General features: G+C 41.6%; 2 protein-coding genes across 4 annotated transcripts in view; one reads left to right on the top strand and one right to left on the bottom strand.

Moving 5' to 3' along the window:
- Positions 1-23078, top strand: part of MCM9 (minichromosome maintenance 9 homologous recombination repair factor) — a 50706-nt gene that overhangs the window by 9127 nt on the left and 18501 nt on the right. The window contains exons 5-7 of one of the 3 annotated variants that reach the window (XM_063389887.1): positions 336-461; positions 1694-1813; positions 15682-16069. In XM_063389887.1, the coding sequence (XP_063245957.1) occupies positions 336-461; positions 1694-1813; positions 15682-15695 (260 nt within the window). In that variant the 3' untranslated portion in view covers positions 15696-16069. Of the gene's footprint in view, positions 1-335; positions 462-1693; positions 1814-4110; positions 10322-15681; positions 16070-23078 lie in introns of those variants that run through there. The other 2 variants (XM_063389886.1, XM_063389885.1) reach the window with 2 other exon arrangements.
- ASF1A (anti-silencing function 1A histone chaperone) lies at positions 10462-21239 on the bottom strand. Its single transcript, XM_063389888.1, has 4 exons — positions 20903-21239; positions 17312-17427; positions 12728-12904; positions 10462-10885 (listed from the first exon to the last, which is right to left on the bottom strand). Exons 1-4 carry the CDS (start codon positions 21009-21011, stop codon positions 10673-10675), a joined length of 615 nt encoding a protein of 204 aa, XP_063245958.1. The 5' UTR covers positions 21012-21239; the 3' UTR covers positions 10462-10672.

Raw genomic sequence — 23078 nt, 5'->3', positions numbered from 1 at the left:
TTTGAAAACTTCTAGGTTTCATAGCTTCTACACTTGTAAATGTGGAACAAAAGAATTTGCATGGTGGCATTTCATTAGTGCCTTTTATCTTGCTATCCACACCATACATTCCTTAAATGGCAATAGGATTGGCTTTGCTGGTTGTGATTGTGGCTTACCTAACTTCTCTATACTGAAGGAAGTTTGGATCAAACAACTGCTCTAGGTCCCAAAGAAAAAAAATTAAAAATCTTCCTACCCTACTCTTCTTGCCCAAATTACTTGTCAGTGTACATGGGAGTCTATGGGAAACCAAGTTGTAACTCTGCTGAGTTCCATTTTTGCTCCTGTTTTAGGGAGGAATGAAATCTTGGCTAGCTTATGTCCTCAAGTTTTTGGCTTGTACCTGGTGAAGCTGGCTGTAGCCATGGTGCTTGCTGGTGGTGTGCAGAGGACCGATGCTGCTGGAACTCGAACCAGAGGTTTGTATTGTTTCTAACAGTATCACATCCTTTGCAACAGTCACTCCCATCCCTGTCCTCACCCACATCCCCCCTCACCTTTCCAAAATCAAACCAGTAAGAACTTGGAAGCATCATTCAATTTTCTTGAGTGAGAACAAGTTTTAATCAATTGTGACTATTCTTCCAAAATATCAGACAAGTTAAAAGTGGGTGTCTAGACTCCCCCTTTTTATTTTAATTTTTCCCAAATAAAACCCGATAAAAGCAAACTTTCAAGTTTCCATTAGGTAGAATATTAAAGGCAGCTGTTTTATCTAAAACATCTCGCTTTTTATTGTATAAATGACATTTTGAAATTATTTCTAGTATAATATTCCCAGCAGTATTTGGCATCAAAGGATGGAATCTTAATGTTTCTTTAATGCAGATCACTATAGTACATTAAAAGGAAAAATTAAAGGATTCATTTTACTTCCTGATGCCAGACTTTTCCATCTGTGATTGTCAGCACATCTCACTTAGTCTTGTAACTCCAAGTTACCTGCCTGCTGATTCTCCTTCTGTTGTTATTAGATGGCAAATATGCCGTGTGCCAGGTGGTACACAGGTCATAATCTATGTAGGTCATAATAATTTTAAAAAGTATCTCTGTATACAAAGACAGGATTTTCTTAATGCTCCAACTTCTAAATAAAATTATAGACTTTATATTTGAATTGAAGTTGTATTTTGTAGAAAACCACGAAAACATTTTAGGGCACTTTACTGAGATTGTAGCAGCCAAATTATTTACTTCTGTAATTTAATTGTAATGAAATTACAGAGTTGCATAACTGTTGGCAAAGAATTAATTAAGCAAAACAACCTGCTGATTTTATTAGTCCATTTTTCAATAATTTAAATAACTGAATAGTGAATGGTATCTACAACCTGGTATCTTTCTGTTTCATATTCAAGAATGAGCTGAGTCTGAGAAATGAGCATTCTAAAATGTAAGAACTCATATTAAGAGAGTGTGTCAAACACCTGCTAATACTTCACAAATACTTCATTGTAAATATTTGTGTCTAGATGACTTTATTAAACAATGTATTTATCACACCAAATAAATAGTGGAGAATTACATATTTTAATGTCTATTTAGTGCTAAATTTTAGGTGAATACGACAAGTATTATTTAATGTGAGCATTTTGTGTTGATGTTGTCTGTATATGAACTGTCTACTCCTACATCACTGTTCTCCCCCAAGGTGAATCCCATCTTCTGTTGGTTGGAGACCCAGGTACAGGGAAATCTCAGTTCCTCAAGTATGCAGTTAAGATTATGCCACGCTCTGTGCTGACAGCAGGAATTGGATCTACAAGTGCAGGTATGTGCCTCTTCAGCTGTAACAGGCTACCTCTTCACTCAGGTATGTTTATACATGAGCCTTCTGTGTATGTGAACATACATGCTCAGGTTGTTATGAGCACAGCTGAAGCAGAGAACTGCTGTGGAGGCATGGGAGGCCTGCTCTGACTCTCTGCAGTCCTGCCCCTTTGTATCAATCAAGGACAGTAATGAGTTTCTAGCAGGGAACCTTACAAGCCTCATCCAGAGCACCTCTCATTGCCTTGCTAGCAGAGAGTGACCTGGACCTGTATTTTTAGCATTTTCTAGCTATGACAAATATGACATCTTTCCAGAGCTCATGCTGTGTGATGAGCTAGCATCATTTGGTTTCTCCTGAACAGATAATCTCCTCTCTTCTGTTCTTTTATGTGTTCTGTCTGGGTGCCAGTTTGATTTCTGTTTGCTTTCTGGAAATTCATCCCTGTGTTGAGGAATTATTTCTCACTCATGAAGATAGTTTTAAGATGGTTTCAGAGAGCAAGTGGGTTTTTTTCTCTTTTTCTCCTTCTTCCTTTTGTTAAATTCATGTCCCAGCTGGCTCTGAATGCCAGGCATCTTGCAAACTCTTCTGGGGAAAATGTACAGGATCAGATTACCTCTGCCAATGACTTTATTTGAACAAATGAATATACTACTTGTATGTTCAAAACTACACAATAATTAGGGTCAAATCTCAGTGTCTCAGCTAGCATATGTAACTTGAATATTTCTCAGACAGCACTGCTTATCATTTCATGTTTGGGAGATAGCATAATTTGCAATAGGAGAACCAGAGGATAAATCTTCCCCGGTTTCACAGCTATGTAGATATTGAGGCTTTCATAGCTGTGGAAGTGGAACATGGTGTTGAACATATTCACTCCTGTGTGCAGGGAACTTGTTTTTAAACACATATGCCTCTGACTTTCCATTCAAACGATTAACAAATAGGTCTTGAGAGAAGCCAGAGAAAATTCTGTTTTAGAATAATTTTTTTCTCCATTTTTTGTTCTGTTAAGAATTGAGAACAGTCTGCCTAATTTCAGATTTGCTAGGGGACTCGCAGTGACCTGGAGTGAATTTTGCGATGTATTTCTATGTGACTTTGCCCATTTTTGTAAGTAGTGATTTCCTGTGGCAGTTGCTCTCAGTCTCTGATGTTGCTGTTGCCTTCTTCACCATGTCTCCCTTCCATGCTTTACCTTCCAGATGATCTGATTTCCAGCTCAGCCATGATGGCTACGTTCAAAGACATTTCCCTGAAAACAAATATTGCAATTTATACGCTTACTGTGGTATATGTGCACTAGTGATGTGTGGAGATGAAGTTTCATCTCATGAAAGGATTGTCTTGGGCCTTCAGATCATCTATACTTCACTTAAATATTCCTTATTTTTAAAAAACTTCTCTCTCAGCCCCTTTTCCAAAATCTGACAGCAGCACCAAATCTCTACTTTAGAATTCTTCAGGACCGTTATCACAAGTGAAACCTGAGTGCCTGGCAAGGAATCTTATTAACCCTAGTTTAATTTCAGGGAATCTTTCCATGGCTAGAACTGCAGGACTAAGGTATTAATTTCTAGACCAGGAGTTTGGATGTTGTTCAAATTACTATTTTCTGTGCCTTTCCTGTGCAAGGAGTGTCTTATGAATCTGCTTGTAGCAAGCTGTACTTAACATTGATTTTTGTCAACTTGCTCTCTTGTGCAGATGCTTCAAATTAGTTTGGAGATTAAACTGCTTTACTTTCCTTGTCATAATTTAACACTTTGAATTACCAAAGTAATTCAAAAAGTTTCCAAAAATTACCAAAAGTTTCTGCTTTCCCATGAGAGGACAGTCCTAATGCACATTCCTCCCTTCAGTGTACAAATATTAAATCTCTAAGTTTCGCTTTCAGCTAGTTTCTTACTGTATGTAAAAAGCAGCCTGAGTTGTATTTAATTGCTGGCTCTGTGATTACAGTCCATACAGGCCAAAAGACACACCTGAGACTGGGTAAACCCTGAATAGCTCCTAAAATCTGGGTCCCTCATTTAGACAAAACTTCCAGTATCTAACAAGCCTTTAGTAAGATTCTGTGTGCACTGACAGATCTTTACAGTTCCCTTTATCCATCAGGTACTGTTTTAGGACACAAGCTGTTTAACAAGCATTGAATTTTGCAACTCAAACTGTGTCATACCAGTTTTACCTGGTTTTCTGTACGAGCATTTATTTGTACCAGGACAGTGTATTAGGTCATTAACTTTCTTCTTGTGCCAAAATTCTCTTTCTTTCCTGGTCTGCCTTAGGTATCCAGTGCTCTGAGATCCACTATGATTCTTTGTGCCCCTGCAGTATCATGTGCCTGCTGCAGCTCATTAACCCATACAGACGTGACTGGAATTGGCTTGCAGAATTTCAGAAAACAGTGACCTAACTCCTGCAGTTTAATTTGCTGCTGGGCCTCTGCTCTTTCAATCAGGTTCCTGCCTTCCCCTGCACTTTCTGAATGAAGTCTGTGCTGTTTTACCTGATTCAGAAAGTATGACCCAGGAGAAAACCCCGCTTTCTACCTGAAGGTTTGGAAGACCTTCATCCTTTAATCTCACCCACAGGCTCAAGTCACCCGCTTGCTGCAAATAGCCCTTACAAATGACAATTTGTTCTCTGTTTTGGAAAAATCAGAACTTTATCTCCACTCAGTGAATAAGTTTCTGAGCATACTTGTTTTATTAAGTTGCCTTTCTTGCAAACACTTAGCAGAAATTTTCTGTTTCAAATTCTCTACAAGTTTAGGACTTACATGAGGAACTGAGGTTTGTTCCTCCCACATTTCTTTAATGATAGTTAGCAGGCAGACCAGCCCACACGCAACAACTCAGTGGCAAAAATTTATTTGACCAACTGTAGGACTTTGTAATCTGTAAATGAAAGATGGAGGAACCATCTGTCCTACTGTTTCGTTCTGTCTACACTGTTTTTATTACAGGCCTGGGTCATTCTCCCTGACTTGTCTCTCATCTGAGAATCACAGGGAGTCATTCAGCTACGTTTTATTTTTAGAAATTGATACACAGTTTTCCGTAAAGATAGAGACTTAGGGAGGCTTAACGAGATCTCTCTGGGGATTCTCACCTTACTACTGAGTTAAATAAACTGTTTTGCAATCCCCAGAGGCACAGTGCTGCTTATGTATATTTGGATGAGATAATCACTAGTAAGAAAATATTTTATTTACCTCTGGAGCTTGAGATTTGCAGTGATCGAGTGGTGTGCAACAGGAACCAATTGCATGCCAGCTGCTGGCAGGTCTGGAGCTCATGGACATCCAGGCCAGAGTTGTTCTCCTGCTTGCTAGTCCATAATTGACCGTCACATTTCTGAAAATGTTTGGTGTTGCATCCCGCCGCAGATGAATTGCTTAAAGAATTTTGTGAACTGTATTTAGAACAGCTTGCCTAAAAATCTGGGAGACTATCAGCTGTTTCTCCAGCTCTCCAGTTCTGTATAACATACCTTTCTGAGCTGTGTGACATGCACCATTCTGGCCTCTCCTCTAAGAGCCTCTGCAGAGCCTTGCAAGTACTGCCCTTTTGCTGGTATTTTGCCATGTCTAACACCGTCTGTATCATGCCAACAGCAGCTTGCTACTGATTTCCTTTCTTTTCATTGAAGGGAACTGACTCAAGGGAAACCACCTCTTTTCTTCTTTCCCCTGCTAGGTAGGCTTTAGGTGCTAACAGCTGTCTCTCTTCTGATCCATTAGAAACCAATCCAAAGTCACTGACATGAGCCATCCAGCTGTGGTTATAAATAGAGTACATGGTGTCAGTATCCTAAGGTATGCAAGACTCTGAAACTGGAGATATTCTTCCCTCTCTGTAGATCTCCAAACTGTCCCTGTGCCTTCCCTGCTTGATATAAGCCAAAGTAGTGCCAGGACACCATTTTCCACCATAGATTTATACCCTGCCCTGATAAAGTTATTAATACAGATGCAGCCTTTAGGTCATTTTTCTCTGATCATCACTTCTGCCATGGGACTGTTTTCCTGAATACTTATAATTGTACATGAACTTGAAGTATTTTCTATCAGTATGTAACCTGAAAGTATTTTCTTGAGAGCATAGCTTCACTGGCTGTTCCTTCAACAGCTGGGTCTCAAGTTGGAAAGGCCTTAGCTCTACAGGAAGTCTGTTAAACTTGTTGAAAGAATGAAATTTGAAGCTGTGATCAAATATTGTCAGACATGCTCCATCAGTAACAATGTCCCATCTCTTCTTTTTCTCAATAATGCTGTTCCCAAATGGCTTTGTCCTGAGAGAGCTTACCTTGACTACCTGCATGGCAGAGGTTATTTAGCCAGATACGTGTCTTCAAAAATTCTGGGTTTTTTCAAATATCTTCATAGTTTGGCCCATAGTTAGATTGGATGGGAAGTACTGCAGGAGCAGTATCGTGTTGTGTTGGTTGAAGGTTTCAGGTCTTACACAATTCTAAGACCTCCAGGACAGCCTTCATCAGGCTTTTCCATCCTGCTGTTGAAATAGCAGGGAATTCAAGCAGTTGATTTTTGGATGAGTAACAGATGTCTTCAGCATTTCCTTTACCATACCGTGAAGCCCCTCCTTCTTTCCAGTTTGTATAAGTGTAGGTCTGCCTTATTTTGAAAGGCTGGCCTCCTTATCTCCTGGTCCAGGGGAGGTTCTGCCAGTTCAGTTCAGCCAGTTCTTCACATTGCTGGTAACACGTAGGTGTTGTCTCTTGCATCTGGTGTAGCACACATACCTCCTTCCTCTGACTTTCTCTTGTCTGCAATCACACTCGTTGGGCCATGGAGAGTGAGTACCCAGCCATGCCCCCAAAACTGCATTACCTAAAGCTGAAAATGTTTAAGCATATCCTCCCTCCATCTCCTCCTGAAATGACCCTCAAAGTTCCATGTAGAAGACTTGGGTTTGTCTTTAAGAAAGCCTTCCTAGTGCCTCCAGCTGGCTCTTCCTTACATCATTTTTGCCTAGACCAAAAATCAAGGAGAAAGCCCTCCATCCATTTTCTCCAGCCCTGCTCTCCTATCACACAGTACAAGAGCAGCTTTTGAGAAGCAGAACTATAGCTGCAAACAGAAATGGGAGGGCCTAGGAAGAAGAGTTCACACACACTGCCAGCCCTTACACGTAGTTGTCAGTTTTGCTGCATCTTCCTGGCCGGCACTGACAGAGCCCCCCAGCCAGCAACCACAGCAAAAATTAACCCATCATCTCCTGACCAAACTTCTGTGGCTCTCAAAATAAATGAGATAATCTGTACTCTTGCAGACCACTGTGCTGTGGATAAAGGAGTAGGGTAGTTAGGATGTGTAGGATCTGCAGCTGTCCAGACTGAAGCCAGATTTGGTTAACTTTGCCCTTTTCTGTCTCTGACAAATGACGATTTGGTAGGAGTATACATGCATAGCACGTTCGGGGATTTTCCTTCTTCCTTCCTACCAGCATTTTCAGATGTCAGTGGACAATCAGTCTAGCTGCTACTGGTTACTTTTCAGTCTGAGCTGACTTCCAGAAATCCAGCAGCTGAGGCACTCCAACAAAAATAAGGTACTGTCAGATCATCAGATTTCTTTGTGACTTTGTCACTCCAATCTCAAGAATACAGTGTCTGGTAAGCCATAAACTAAGTTACTGTGGTTATTGTAGCAAAGTTCTGAGTTGCTTCATTGTTGAAGATTGGTAGTAAGGGTTGGCTTTTTCAGTGGAGTTTTGTAAAGCCACTGGAAAGATTTAATTTCATTAGTATCCATTTTGATGGAGCTGGAACCCTTTTGCCTCCTTCAAATTTAAGTGTCATAGTAATTCAGATTGAAGGTAATGCCTGAATAAATCTGTGACTGTAAGCTAAGGGACTTTTTTCCAAGCTAGACATAAAAACCACACATATTTTTCATCCATGTTTCCATGTCTGATTCACTTACTTCTTTGTACATGAATAACCCCGATAAGCATGATGGCAGTCTTCTAATAGTCTGCCTGTCTGAGATGAAAACACAGTGAGATACATCACCAGTCCTGTCAGCAGAATCTGTAGGATTCCTTTGCATCTTGATGCCTCTGCAAGTCAAGGTTTGTGGCAAGCTGAATACCTCTTCAACTGAAATTGTAATGCTGTGATGTCAGCACTGGCTGTCTGTGTCATGTGCACAGACCTGCTGTTCTAAAGCATTCAGAGATCAGGGACAAGTCTTTACAGATGCCCTACATGCATTCTATCTTTCAATACCACTAAGTTCATGCTGTGATGTTGCCTGAAGTCCCTGGGGGACTGGAAGTTGTTTCCTCAAATTCTATGTCTCTGGAATGTGATTTTGTCAGAAATGTAATACTCAGAAGGCAGGGTGTATGGTGTGCTAAGGTCTGGACAAAGTTGCAGAGACCTGAGGCCCCCAGCCTCTCAAACAGCACAGAAATGCCATTTATCTTGCAAAGATCAGGAGATAGGGTTGTTTGTCTCCAATTTTCACCAAGCACAGCATTCTTCCTGCTAGTGGTGTGTGAGCTCTATCCAGGCCCCAGGAGTGTATCAGGTAAGGTGGTGCCAACTCCACTGCAGCATCCTGCCACAGTCAAGCCTGAAGTCTGTTGCACCCAAGTTCTCATGCACAGATGACTTTTTCAACTGACAACAGAGCTTCACTTTTTCATTTTTCATTTCATTTCTTCTAAATTAATTGGTTTGCTACGTGACATCATTTTGCTGACTAAATTTTGTAGCTGGTTTTGCAATGGCAGCAATAATGGTTTGCTTTCATCACTTTGTGGCATATGCTTCTGAGAAGCCTTCATGCTACCAATGGATGGATTCTGGTTACAACTTGTTCTTGGATCATGTTTTCATTTGAATATTCAATAGAGACAAGAGTCTGAGTTGCTACTACAGTAGCCTTAATTCAAGGCAGACTTCACAAACCTGTCAATCCTTCAACAGATAACTAAGTTATTTACATGCTTATATTTATGAGATATCTTAAATAGACTAACAAATGGAACATAAAGTGCATGAAAAATCTCAAAATGTCACTGCAGACCTAAAAGTTGCAATATAACTGAAATCAAAGATAAAGTTCACAGAATTTCAGCCTTCAAGTGAAGTAACTGCTAGCTCAGGGAACCAGTTCTTTGTGTTAAGTCAATACCAATGAGCATTAATATTTTTAGATTTCTGGTTATCAGTTGAAACAATTAGAGAGATTGTTAAGAACACATATTAGAACTAGGCCTCCAAATATTACTGGATTTCATTAATTCATTCATCTACCCTAGATGAGTACTGCTGAGTTTCCATGCAAGAAAAACACTCAGGTCATTCCTTTCCAGTTTAAAAAATACACATTTGAAATGCAGACAATTTCACTAATGATGTGGAAAGACAGAAGCACTGTCTGGGACATCTTCATCCCCACTAGAGAATGCAGAAAGAAAATGGAAAGCATTCTATTTTTATTCAGATCTACACTAACAATCTTTATGAAATCTACAGTTTTTTAGAAGGGCCCAGAACCTACAAGGGTTCCTAATTTGGGCAGTGACTAGTAAATAGAACTATATTCCTGTAATCTGGCACAACAGATTACAATTTAAATGCACATACAGGCACAATAAATATAAATAAGGCTAATAAGGATTGAAAGGAATAACTAAATTCTTAAATGTCACAAAAATGTCTTAAGTTTTTACAGGTTACTGCTTAGTTCCTTTTATCTTCAAGGATGCCTCAGGTAATAGGGATGTCTCACTGCAAGAGCTTCGGGGCAAGTAATGTATTCTTGGGTGTGTCACACCTGCCACAACAGGGTTTATACCAGAGAACAGGATTGCCTTATAGGCTAGAGAGAAAACAGAGAAATTTAAAATTCCAGGTGTTTCAAAAAAAAATGAAAGAAACATCCAAACTCCTTACTACTATTGAAAAAGACTACAATAAAGCACGCCTGAAAATAAACATACTAACTAACCAGTGTGATCCATAATAATCTTGCAGAAGAGCATATTTGGGATATTCACACTATTGCTTTTGAGGCTTAGAATCTTCTAGTAACTGCTTGCATCCTTCCAACCACTTGTGTATGCTATCAGGGCGGGTGAAAAAGGGTTCTTTCCTGAGGTACCCACCCTAATCCACATGAAACACTGTCCTGAACAAAACAAAACACTTTGACTAAACAGCAGCAGCAGATTTCAGAAAAAAAAAAGTCCTAAAATCCAAGATAGCAGATGGTAAATCTCAAATTGCAGGGTTTAAGTAACAAGTATGTGCCTTGAAAGGAAAAGAAGCTTGTACCTAAAATTATACTGCTGTCTGCTTTCAGAGCAAAAGGACATTTTTGGACTTTGTTTGTTATTAAGAGATGCTTCTTTTCTTTGCACTTCATCTAATGAGAGTTTTGTTCTTAAGACACTATTAAAGGGCACTTTATATTTGGCAATCTGGATAGCAGAGATGAGGACATGGCACTACTCCTTCATTTTGCCTAAATGTTTCAACTTATAAACTTTTTTTAGGTTTTAATAGTGCTTACAAAGTAAGGGGAAAGGGGAGAGAATACATATACTTTAATCAGGTTTGGTTTAGACCACATAGAATAACACATTAGAAAAAAAAGGCAATTACTTAAAAATAGTTGTATTTATATTTCACAATCTGCTCAAATATTGTTTGTTTGTTGGTTTTTTTTGGTTTTTTTATAAACTTTCTACAGGATGTTTTAAAACAAGTTCTTCACATTGCTTCAACTATGTACTTATGGAATTTGAGGGAAATAGTTCTCGTTATTTTTACAGTTTAACACATATACAGTACCAAAAGGATGGTGGTTAGTCACATGCAGTCCATATGAGATTCTAACATAACATTTAGTGAATTCTCTGATGTTGACCACCCCTTTGATGCTGAAGGTAATGCATCTGTGGAAAGCAAGGACTGTAGATTTGGGTTACTGCTCTCTGCATCTTCCAGTTTTTCAGTGTTGTCCTCCCAATTAATGTGGAATCTTGTGACTCTGGGATTAGATGCCAAAATATTCCTTTGAAGCTATGAAAGAAGAAAATATATGGATTTTAATGTGTACTTCTCAAACTGGAGTTCATATGCATATAGATTTTTTTCCTTTCAGTCCCTATAGCCTTGTTTGCATAAAACAATTTGTTTAAAAAGGGAATTCACATCAATGTGAATCTATAGCTTCTACCTATGGATCAGAAATGTGCTTACAGTACACTACTGATTCATCTTCCCTAATATTCTACTCAGCAAAACAACCACTTTGTCAAGAGAGTATTTTAACTGTTCTGCAAGGTCAAGGTTGTGAAAGAAATCTGCAAGTAAAGTGCAAGTGTTTATTATTTTATCCAGCTTTTAGTAAAGCAAATAACTTCTACCCCCACAAGGATTTTGCAAACCACAATACTTCATCAAATTTTGCATCAACTTTATGGTATTTGCAATAAGTACCAATTTCATCAACTTCTCACTTTCATTTAAAAGTACAACCTTATCCTTAAACTATCAAACTTTAGACTAAGTCACTAAGAGGATTTATTTACTAAAGTTTTCCAATAAAAACATTTCCCGTGGCAGTGGACATGAGTAGTCATCTATCTAATTCTCATGGCTGGCCTTCATTTTTCTTTGGAAACATGTTGCATTTGTTTATGTATGCAGCAAAAAAGCACCCCACCTGATTTTCACTTTATTTTGAAAGAGGGTGAAAGACTATATATAGTTACCTGGAAGATGGCAACTTAGCACCATTGGACACTCACTAGGACATTTAGGACTGATCACAGGAAAGCTTTGTTTTGTCAATATTATTATCCAAGAAAATGTACTCTCATTAAGTATTTCCTGACCCCTTGCACAAACTAAAAAGATTATTTCTTTTTTCAAACCTAGTAGAGCTTATTACCCAATAATTAATCAGTTACTTTAATAACCTTCTACTTGTGCATTTCCATTTTGTCCTCGAGCCACATTAAGGACTCTGTATACAAATATATGATAGCTTTTGCTATTCTTTTCCATAGCAGCAAAGCTAGCTTTTTATATAAACAGAGAATGAAGACAAGTAGTTCTAGGCATTCTAAATTCAAGTGCTTAAAGGGTGTCACGATTTTGGCATTGACAACCAATAGAACAATTAAGTTATGTTTTAAATGAAAGAAATAAAGAAGAAAGGAACATATCCAAAGTCTAAGAATTTAATTTTAACTCAAACTTTACTGTAATTTTCAGAATGTACTTCTTATCTGATCACTGAAAATTAACTTAAGCATAGAAAAATATACTATTTCACTTCATCTTTTAATTCTAGTCCTGGTTTAATTGTTGCCATGAAGGATATATGTTTTTATAGCTTTATCTGTATACTTCCTTTGTCCATTAGACAGTTATCAGATAATCATCCAACCAGGTTACCCATGTTCTCTCATTTTAAACCTAATTTGTTCCTCAGTTTGTTTAAGTTTTGCAGAAACTGTAGCTCTGATACTAGAACAGCTGAGTAACAACTGTAGTAAATTAATATCTACAACTTAGTTCCAGGTTGATGGGCCTAGAAAACATATTCTGTTTTTCTGAGGAACAGCCATTTTGTAAACAGTGGTGCAGGTGGAAATAAATCCAATGGTTTATTTCACAGTCAGTGTGAAAGTACAGCCAAGTCTTCAAGATGGTGGAAATTTTTGATGGTTTCTCAGTATTACCTAAATTTATGACAAATACATGGCACTCGTAGTTTGTCTCCCAAGTATTTTCCATTATTAGATGCCTCATTCCATGCACTTTCTGAAATCACTTGGGGCTTGAGTTTGTTTCTTACAAAACTCATTCCATAAGCATACCTCTGATACATGACTAAAACAAAACATGCCTTACCTTAGAAAAATCTGGCTTTACTGGTGGATTCTCTCTCAGTTCTGTTTCAGTGTATTCATTGTTTACATAGTAGCCGACTCTAATAAATTCTTGACCTCGATAAGTGCATGTGATTAGCACAACTGTAACACCTACTGCATCTGCATCTGGAATAAGCCCTGGGTTAGGTGCATCAGCCTAAAGGTGAAAGGGAAAGATAAATTAAAATTGATACCACATGCCTACCTAGCAGTGGAATCTCAAGTAGTGTATTTCAGCAGCTAAGCAGTGACTATATTTAAAATTGTTCAAGTTAACCAGAAAATATACTGCTTTCACAACATCAACCCTAGATTTAGAACACCATACCCAAATACAGAATTGGAATACACTAAAATTGTTTGCTGACATTTCTCATAGGCAACTGGCCAGGTTTGATCCCAAACCCTTTTTAATATATGATCAGCTGAACCATTGTTCAGACAGGGGTACCAACATCACTCCAGTTCTACAGTGCCATGGTTCTCCAGCCCATCTCAGTAGAGCAAGATTATTTCCTTATACACCCTTCAAGGTTGAATTGATCTGTAGGTGTGCCCTTAACAAGACTAAATCCTTAAAACTACAGACTGCAAATTATACTTCAGCAAGAAAAGGGATGGGCTATGGTAAGGTTTGAGCTGTTCCACAGATTTCTAGGGAAGGAATGAAATACTTTTTCTGGCTTCATTCCTAATACCTATGTTCATTAAAATTTCTGCAGTTAAATGCATCATCTCTCCAAGACACCTGTACATTTTCAGTCAGTACGCAAACCTGATTAATAAGCAACTGATACAATCCTCCTCAATATCCTTACTTACCACAGCTCTGCAGCTACTTATCAATAAAATTTGCCTCATAAAATGTGGCTCACATCAGTCCCTTAAAATGCCTCCTAACTACCACATCTATTGATGAAATGTGATGCCTGATTCTGCTGCAGCATTTAAAGTAACAGCAATCCAGGCATAGTAAAACAACTTCATATGCCACATGAAGATCTGAGGCCAACAATGAACACCCATGTTGTGAGAACAAGCTGGTATTACTAATGTGTGTTCAGGCACACAAGGGTTTTGTTACACCCAAGGTTTGGGTGTAACAAACCCTGCCTAATGACAGAGAATGAATGGAATTAATTCCTGTTGTCCCTGTCATCTCTACTTTTCTGTAGTATTTATATGCTCCAGCATGGTGAAATTTGGGCGCTGCTGCTCATGCAGCATTGGCTTCTACTCTTTGCCACTTCAACTCTAAACCTTCAAACCAGTCTAGCCTTTTGTGAGAAGTTGGAGGCACTTTGAAGAATTAGATGAGTCAGACCTCTCAGGCAGAAATACACCAGAGGGAGAAGAAACCAGGGAATCAGGTAGAACTCATCTTCCTCCAGCCCTGAAGGAAATAGAAAATGACTGAATGGCTTTACAGCTAGCATAGGGGAATGGAAAAGATGGCCAAGGAACAGAAAAAATGCAGAAGCTTGAGGAAATCACAAGAACTGCCAATACAGTTTAAATCATTACTTTAGTTCAGCAGTCTTGTTCTAACAGTGCCCAGAACTATCTGAACACTTTAAATTCCACAGTAATAGGCAACAGAATGACCATGTTCCATTTAATTCCCCATTAAACTCAGCTCACATCCTAATGCAGGATCTTAGTTTTCCAGGTTCCTACTGTCATTTTCTGTCTTGTAATATCCTATGACACAGTCCTGAACCTAATGAAATACTCTGTTCTAATCCTGCTTATCTCTCAAGCATTGTTTTGTTGCACGAAGACAACACTAAAGACTGTTTAAAACAATTTTCTCATATCTTCAACTTCCTGTTTTTTGTCAAACCTCTTAATTACTCAGGAACCAAAGATCATACACAGGTGAAGGAAAAAAAAGGAAGAGCCTGTATGACCAAATGATAAATAAGCAATTATCTGTGAACAGATATTTTGGTGGGCAGAGGCAGTAGATTAATTTTTGCATAAAAATCACTGTCTTAATATGCCATGCTTATGTTATAAATTACTTAAAATATCTATGAAATCAGCTTGTTGTTGCCTTGCATTATCTTGCTTTTCCACACAGCATTTATTCACATAGCTATTACTGCCGAGTAGGTAGCAAAGGTTATATGCCCACTTAAGGATAGTAAATTATTTATGTGCCTATATGCTCAAAAAGAAGTTTCCATGATTTTATTACAAATTCCCAAGAGAATCAAGAAGGAATCAGGTTTCACTACATATATTTTGGCAAGTAGAAACAAATAGGCCAAGTTGTGGGCCTTTACTATTGAAACCGTTTTAAAGGTAATGTTTTGGGGTTTTAAAACAAAATGCTGCTTTTTTAAGTCTGAAAAGCACAATAATTGTCCATCTTTCTGTAAGGCTGAATTCCCAACCTGATCCACATCTTTTTTTCATTTAAGGTATTTTTATCATCAATCTGTGTGGTACTCCATTTTAGTTGCTATTTCAGCCATTTTCCTATCTAGAAAAATCTACAGCAGATTATCTGAAAATTTTATACTCCTCTGCAAAGGTCCTTTCCTTATGCTATTCCCCACAAACACAGTCTCTTTTCTTTGTATCACCTGCATGTGATATGCCTCCTGCAGTTCTGTGCTTTGCCCCATTCTTGCCTTTCCTTGCTTGTTTTCTCTGCTTCAGCTTGGTGAATAGATTTGCTTCAGTCACCAGCAAAGGATTCTTGCAGCACTTGGGGTTTTGGTGGTCTCCTGTGTACACATGAGCTGAGCCCTACCCTCACCTGAAATCCACAGCCCTTGCAGCGTACTAGACTCGGACCTAACTGTACTTCCATAAGAAATAAAAAGAATATTTTAACAGAAGGAATCTCTTACAGGATCTACTTCGATCTAAGCAAAATCTCTACACATCTCTTCCTAATTTAACTGTAGTGTCATTTATAACTAGGATACAATTGCTGAATCCATTCTACAGAAACTGCAAGACCAGTAAATTTAATTTGAGACCTGCCCAATCATACAGCCAGAACATGCCTTTTTTAGGCACCTGCTTCTTGCTCCTTTCCATCACTATCAACAAGGAATCTTCAGACCTGACTGAGAACACTGCCTCTTTTAAATCAGAAATGTAAATGCCAACTGATTTTCCTACATACAAATACAAGGTAGCCCCTTTGAGAGTAACAGAAGATCAGTTATTTCTGAGACCAATTAATGCCATAAGCTATAATGGCTTGATAATGGAAAAACTGTTAATAAATGATGCATTTGTTACACATCTGCTTTATTTGTAGTGTGGAAAAATTAGGCCTGGCTCCAAAACCAAACTGAAACGTTTCAACGCTGATCTGCATGTATGTTGTTGATAAATGGTGCAACCTCCAGTCTAATCCTAAACCTTAAGCCTGTCCTTTAAGGAAATAAAACAAAACAAAACAGCCCAGAATAAGCAAACACCCCCAAAATTTGAAATAAACTACCTTTCCTTGAACTTACAGGATTACTCAGGATTAAACCAGTTACAGTAACCATGAGAAATAAGGGAGTGTATTCATCAGCACACAGGGTTTTTTAATGCTTATACGTTTGCCATTAGTTAAGTGAATTTATAGTATTTGGGAAAACAGCATGGTTCTTATACAGTAAGACATACTCAGTTTCTGTCTGATTTTTCATCCAATGGATTTTGCTCTCAGTTTACAAGAAATTTCTAGTATTTCATAGAGAAAAATGTTATTTTAATAAAAATTATAGTTTTGAATAAAAAACAAACAAAAAACCCACCACTACAAAAGAAGTTATCCCAAACAAAAGAAAGCTTCTGTAAGAATTCAGGCAAGTCCACTTCAGGTTTTCCCCCCCGCATCTCAGTGAGTTAAAATGGAAACAAGACTAGGCCAGTACCCCATCTTAGTGTTGCTCTTTCCCTGTTTTCTTTTCCTTTGTTATTCCTTACCAACTTTTGGCTTTAACAGTAGTATTTTATGGGACTGTCATATGCTCTAGACTTTCTTGTGCAGTCTTGATCTACACACTTGTGTCCTGAATATCTCCCATTTACCACTGAATTTCTATCTTTATTTCAGAAATCACTGTATTTTGTTATGATTTCGCATGCTTAGCCAAACATCACAGTTGAGCATGTGTTCTGCCAAAGAGAAACAAACTTCTTGATTGTTCTGGCTGAGTTTTACAATTAGTTTGTGTGCCTGATCCTCTGATTAACCTAGTGCTCTTGATTGTCTGAAGCTGCCACCAGTGGCAGAAGAGGTGAGCCTGATGGTGCCAGTGGAAACCAGGCACCTGGCACTGCTGATTATAAACCAGATCGCTTAAAATTATCAGCAGCTGTGGGAACGGTGCTTTGATCAGTTATTATTGATACCACAAATGAAAAATATAACCAAGAAATATCAGGGGCAAGAAGTATAAGCACAGAGTTTAAAGGAAGGTATATCACACCTGAGGAGCTCACCGCAATATTTTTTTACCATTATTTTTCAAGTGCCTCTTAATTTTGATAGTTATTCCAAAACAAACTAGCACAACTCTTTCAGAAATGGTTAAAACAAACTTACCTGAAATACAAACATGTGTCTGCCTGCAGGAACAGGTCCAACTAAAACAGAGTCTAACACCTGATCATACTCTTCACTTTCAGCTGAGCCCACATAAATTATTTTCCATTCCAAATCTACATAAAAAAGAAATAAAAACAAACATTATTTATTATTGCAGTTAGGGGGTCTTCCACTCTTGCCCATCTACAGTTTTGCATAATCTAAAATTACTTCTTTGGCAACAAGCCTAAAATAACAAGGACTTGTCTTCATCAGAGAAATTTACTGATGCCTGACCCTGTCCTCATAAACCAGATCATCCCACTTTCTCTAGTCAGTTGTACCACAAGAATCCTTCTATTTTCACAGTGAGGTTAATTTTCAAATTTTATACAGAGAACAAGGCCCTTTTACTAACTGGTACCCGTGGTGAGCATCTCCTCAAAGTCTGTCAGAATGGCTGCAGCACAGGGATGATGCCTATAAATCATCACATCCTTGAATACCCACTAACATCCCCAAACCAAAATTCCCACCTTCCATATACACACTTCACAACTTAAATTACACAGATCATGATAAGTAGTTAATTGAGTAAGAAACCCACTGGGTTAGCTCCACACACACTAACTGTATTGCCCCCATTCCTTCACGTGTCACTTGTGTTACTCGGGAAGTACATCAAATTGTGACAGCATGACTGGACTATATTATTAAAGATAGTGATGCTTGGATCTTATCTACATCCTGAAGTGGAATTATAGGCCCAAAAAAACCCCAATCCCAATAATGTAGCATTTTGCTTTTTAAAGCCATGCACTAACCCCCAACATTTATTACAACTCCGTTTTTTCTAACTCAGCCTCTCCCCCACAGATGTTTTAAAGTTGAAACTGCAAATTAGCCCAAATTAGCTCTTCCTGGGCCACCTTCTCAGCTTCTGTTTTTAATTCAAAAACAGTATTATTCACACATATATGAAACTAATCTTGCAAGACACACTTTGGGGTTTTTAAACAAGAGGGGGAAAAAAAGACCACCATTACAAAGAACGGTAACTAACACTTCTTTTCTTACCTTAAAAACCTACATGGTGTATTTCTTTTTCCATCCCTTGTGAACAATGCCCTTATTACCTTTGCAAAAGCACAAACCTGTAAGCTATTATATTATTAGTACACTTGGCAAAATCCAAAGGTCTGCCTCATGGCTTCTGGATGCAGGAATAGAATTTAAGCATAGAAAAAAGAAATTAGCACTTGAACAGAACTTGACTGCTTTAACACTGTAACTCTCCTCATTTGCGAATTCTTCTTGCTTGCTTTGTTTACCATACCGGCGCAGGTTTCGTGGGTTTAACTATCATAATAAACAGGGTTTGGGAAAGGATTTTACTCCTCCGTACAATGCAGCACAGTTTCCAGGTTTATTTACCTTTTAAGTATGAAGTACTAGCTACTGCCAGTATTGCTGGTACTCATCCACAATAATTAAGGAACTTTCTTGTCTGCATCTGAAGACAAATTACTACTTACAAGAAGTGAGGATTTTTAGGTGAAACTGCTTAAGATTATCACACCATCCTGTGCCATTATTCTCGGAGAACAGTATAAAATTTATTCTAAACTACTCATAGTACTTAGTACTAAAACTAGACTTCTTGAAAGTAAATTTTAAATGTTATTTAAATATGTTGATACAGAACAACAACTTTAAGAAAGAGAGGGCTGGAATTCATGGATTTACTTTTAGGATCAGTGTTGCAGAGGACGGGCTGCAAACAGCACAGTAAACAGATGTATTAGCACAGGAAAGCTAAGGCAATGATTTTTCATCAAGTATACAACGGCTGTGTTTGATCTTATTTGTAAATGTGAAAGATAACAGCGCTCATCCCTAATTTATCCTATAGTCTAACTTGCATGTTGGTGGGGGAAAGGAAGTGAAAATTCTGCATTGGACCATCTATAATTCTTCTCATCACAACTGTCCAGGATTAACTTTAACGTAAATCCTGAGTGTGAGGAGTATGGCACATACAGCTGTGCACAACTAGAAGAAAAAGCCTAACATCTTGCACGGAGCCCCTGTGACGGGCACTGCCACCTGCCACAGCAGTTGCCACGGAGGGGGTCCCGATGCTGCACCTCGGCCGGCTCCAGGCTGACCGGAGGGATCCAGCCAGCAACGCGGCGACGGGCACGGAGCACAGCTCCAGCACTGCGCCGGTCCATTGCCACAAGGCAGGAGACAGGCGGCGGAGGCCTGGAGGAAACCCGGGCTCGGGCGAGACTTCCTCTGAAGTTCCCGCCACCGCGCCGTCCCTCCCTCCCCGCGCTGTCACCATCCCGCCAGCACGCACGAGTACGCGCTGCTGCAGAGGCAGGCGGGTGAGGCGAGTTAAACCGCAGCGATAGCGAGCTTGCCAGGGCCCCTTAGCCAGGACAGCACCCAGCTCCCCTTCTCCTCAGCCCTGCCCTCGCCCCTCCGCCCGCGGGGCTCTCCGCCGAGCAGGCGGCGCTGGGCTCCGCCGGCCAGACAGTGTCCTGTCGCACTCCCAGGCAGCCCAGCCGGGCAGCCTCCCCCTACTCCCGAGGCAGCGGCCGCGCCCCCGGGCCGCCGGCGGGCAGGAGCGCCCCGCATTCCGTCCCTCGCCCCGAGCCGTTCGAAACTCCCGCCCGCGGGGCGACGCGCGGCCTCTCGGGGCGCGTCCCGCGGCCGGCCGGGGGGCGGCGCTGCGGAGCGCGGCCGGGGCGAGGGCGGCTCGCGGCCCGCCCGACTCGGGGGGAAGGCGGGAGCGCGGCGGGAGCGCGGCGGTGGCCCCGGCTCAGGACGGGGGTCCCTGTGGGGCGGCAAGGCCGGGGCCGCCCCCTACCCGCTGGCGCCTGCCGCTAACTTTCGAGTGACTTCCAAAAATAGTGGCAGGCGGGCGGCCCCCTCCCCCAAAGCGGGGCTCCCGCAGCCAGCGCTCCCCTCTGAGCAGTGCCCCCAGCCCCGCGCACCTACCGCGACTGCCTGCTGCCGGCATGCGGGGCCAGCCCGCCCCTGCCTGCCACCGTGATTTTTTTTGTTTGATTTTTTTTTTTTTTTTTTTTTTTTTTTTTTTTTTTTAGTATTAAAATGGAGCACGAGGCCAGCGAAACGCATCCCCGCGGAGCGTTTTCCGCGCTCCGAGTACCGCCGGGGCTAAGCGCGCAGCATCCCGTGTGCCCGCGGGGATGCGCGGCCGCCGAGCCCGGTTCAACCCTCCTCTCTCCCGCTCGCTCCCCCCACGCACACACAAAGCTGGCAACATGGCTACCTCCACTCTAACAAGTTCCTCGCAACTTGCGGCAGCTCGCCGCCTCGCCGATGGCGGGGAGAGGCGGCGGGCCCGGCTCGGCGCCCAGAGCGGGCGGCCGCCGCCAACTTTCCCCGGCGCCGGGCTCGGCGGGAGCGGCACATTCCCTCGCCCGGCCGGCACATCCCCTCGGCTGGCACTGCGATGCGGCCGAGGTGGAGAGACTGTTAAATTGTAGGTGCAGGCCTGTGCAAAGTTTAAGCCTTAAATGCCCCGAGCTCAGAGCCCGGGGTTGCAAAATCCGTATCGGGGAGAAAAATTCTACTCACCTTCAGACAGGTCCTCTATGCACTCGAATGTGATTTCGAACTGGAAAGGATTGTAGAAAGGAGAAGGATTATCCAACACCACTACATTGTTCACCTGAACCTTTGCCATATTTTGGAAAAAAATACAAACAATAGGCAGAGCGTGTTAACGCCGAGCACTAAAGTCCTCCGTGCCGGGCTCCCGAGCCGCACAAGCCCCGCGCCGCTGCCCGAGCGAGGCTGCAGGGCGGCGACTTCCACAAACTTTTTTTTTTTTTCGCCCCCCCTTTTATTTACACCGGGAACGCTCCACACTGTTCGCCGCTTTCCCTATTTCGCTCAACTACAGCCCATTCTGCCCCTGCTCGCCGCCAGCGCCCGCCCGGATTGGCCACTCGCCGGGCGAGGGCCCTCCCTCCGCGGGCACGGCGGGCACCGAGCGCCGGCCAGAGCGGCCTCCGCGCGCGCCCGCCCCGCGCCGCCCCCGCCGCAGCGCCCCCGCCCGGCGCGCGCCGGCAACGGCCGCCGGCAACGGCCGAGGCGCCAGGGGGCGGGGCCAGGGAAGGGGGCGGGGCCAGGGAAGGGACGGGCCCGAGGGCGGGGTCAGCGCGGGAGATGATCCAGGCGAGCTCGAGGGAGCTGCGGAACAGCTGCCTCTCTGATATCCAGGAAAAGGACCCAAAGCTTATCAATAGCCTTTTTTTTTTTCTTTTTTTTCTTTTTTTTCCCCCTGTATGCATTAAAAAAGACTCAAATCCAGGCAAGGGGAAAATCAGGAGGAAAGATCTTATCATGCAACTTGTCAGATCTCTGTTCATGACCGAGAGGAACTCTGTATGTTAGTTCAAAAGCTGTTGCCTTGCAATGATTTTATTTAAGAGAAAAAAGAAATCCTAAGATGTGACTTTATTTCAGTTGCTGGCATGTAGCTTATGGGACTGTGTTTATCCTGCCTACCACAATAACTTTTATTAAAATTGATAAGGTTTAGATTCATAATTAGAAGATGCTTCTTTTGTCAGTGTATTATATTTAAAGTTGTGAATCATATGAGTTGAAGAAGAAATTTATTTTCCTTTCAAAATGTTCATCCACTGCAAGTTGTAAACAATGTAAGACCACATCCAGCTTGGAAAGTGCCCTAAGCTAAAAACTGAGGCTGGAAGAATAGTAGGGCAAAATATCATAACTAAATTAGGACCATGGATAGAACAGGACAAAACAATCTTCTGTCCATTTATTTCAGGCAAAAAGTTAAAGAAGCACTGCATCTCAACAAGACAAAATACTGCTTGCAACTAGAGCTCATTTTAAAGTTTTGTTTAACCTTATTTATAAAAGGGAAGATGCAGAAGTGTTTAAAAGAATCATAAGTGGTTTTTTATATGCTGAGATTGTACAGTATTGTATAAGCAACAACTGCAACTCTAGCTGCTTGGGAAGAGTGAAAAACTACTCTCAGTCCAGCACTCATGATGAAATTGTTCCCAACACCTCCCAGAACAAGCACTTTTGCTGTCAGAATGCACAAAACCAGTCTAGTCAAGCAAGAAGGTGCATTAAGCTTTCAGCACCCCCTAAGAAGAATGAAAGCAGTGGCTCACTTACAGGCTAAACCAGCTTGCCTGTGGAGTTCCCCCATGTGCAGAGGGGCACTTTCAGTTGGGGCCATTTCAGCTCTTTGGGTTTTTGTTATGCTTTGTTTGGTGGCATTTTTTTTCCTGTTTCTGTGCTGATTGTGCTGGGTGCTGGTAGGGTCCTGGGTGCCAGCAGCACCTCTGGCTCAGGGCAGTGGGGCTGGGCAGTGGTGGCAGGCTATGAGTCCAAGCCTGCAGCCCATGGCAGCAACCTCTTGGGGTATCAAGGGATGGATACCCGTGCTGGGATACAGCATCTGGGTGCCTGGGGAGCCCCCTGAGCACAGCGGGCTTTGCCGGAGGGGTGCTGGGTGCTACGGGCTGTCTGCATGGCTCCGAGTGCTGCTGCTGGAGAGGCCACCCACAAGGGGCTGTGCAGGGGGCCAAGCGTGCCTGTCACACGGCCCTGCTCTCAGGGAGCATCCCCTTCCTCTATCTGTAGCAGGCTTGGGTAGCCTGAAGAGCTGCGAGACTGGACATTTTGGCTGTGCAGCAGCGTGGTGCAGCAGGGGAAGCCATCTTGTGTGGCGGCAGGGGCCTGCAGCAGAGGCCATCTCATG

This window comes from Prinia subflava, chromosome 2, assembly GCF_021018805.1.
Source record: "Prinia subflava isolate CZ2003 ecotype Zambia chromosome 2, Cam_Psub_1.2, whole genome shotgun sequence".
NCBI lineage: Eukaryota > Metazoa > Chordata > Aves > Passeriformes > Cisticolidae > Prinia > Prinia subflava.
This window is presented reverse-complemented; position numbering and strand designations above follow the sequence as displayed.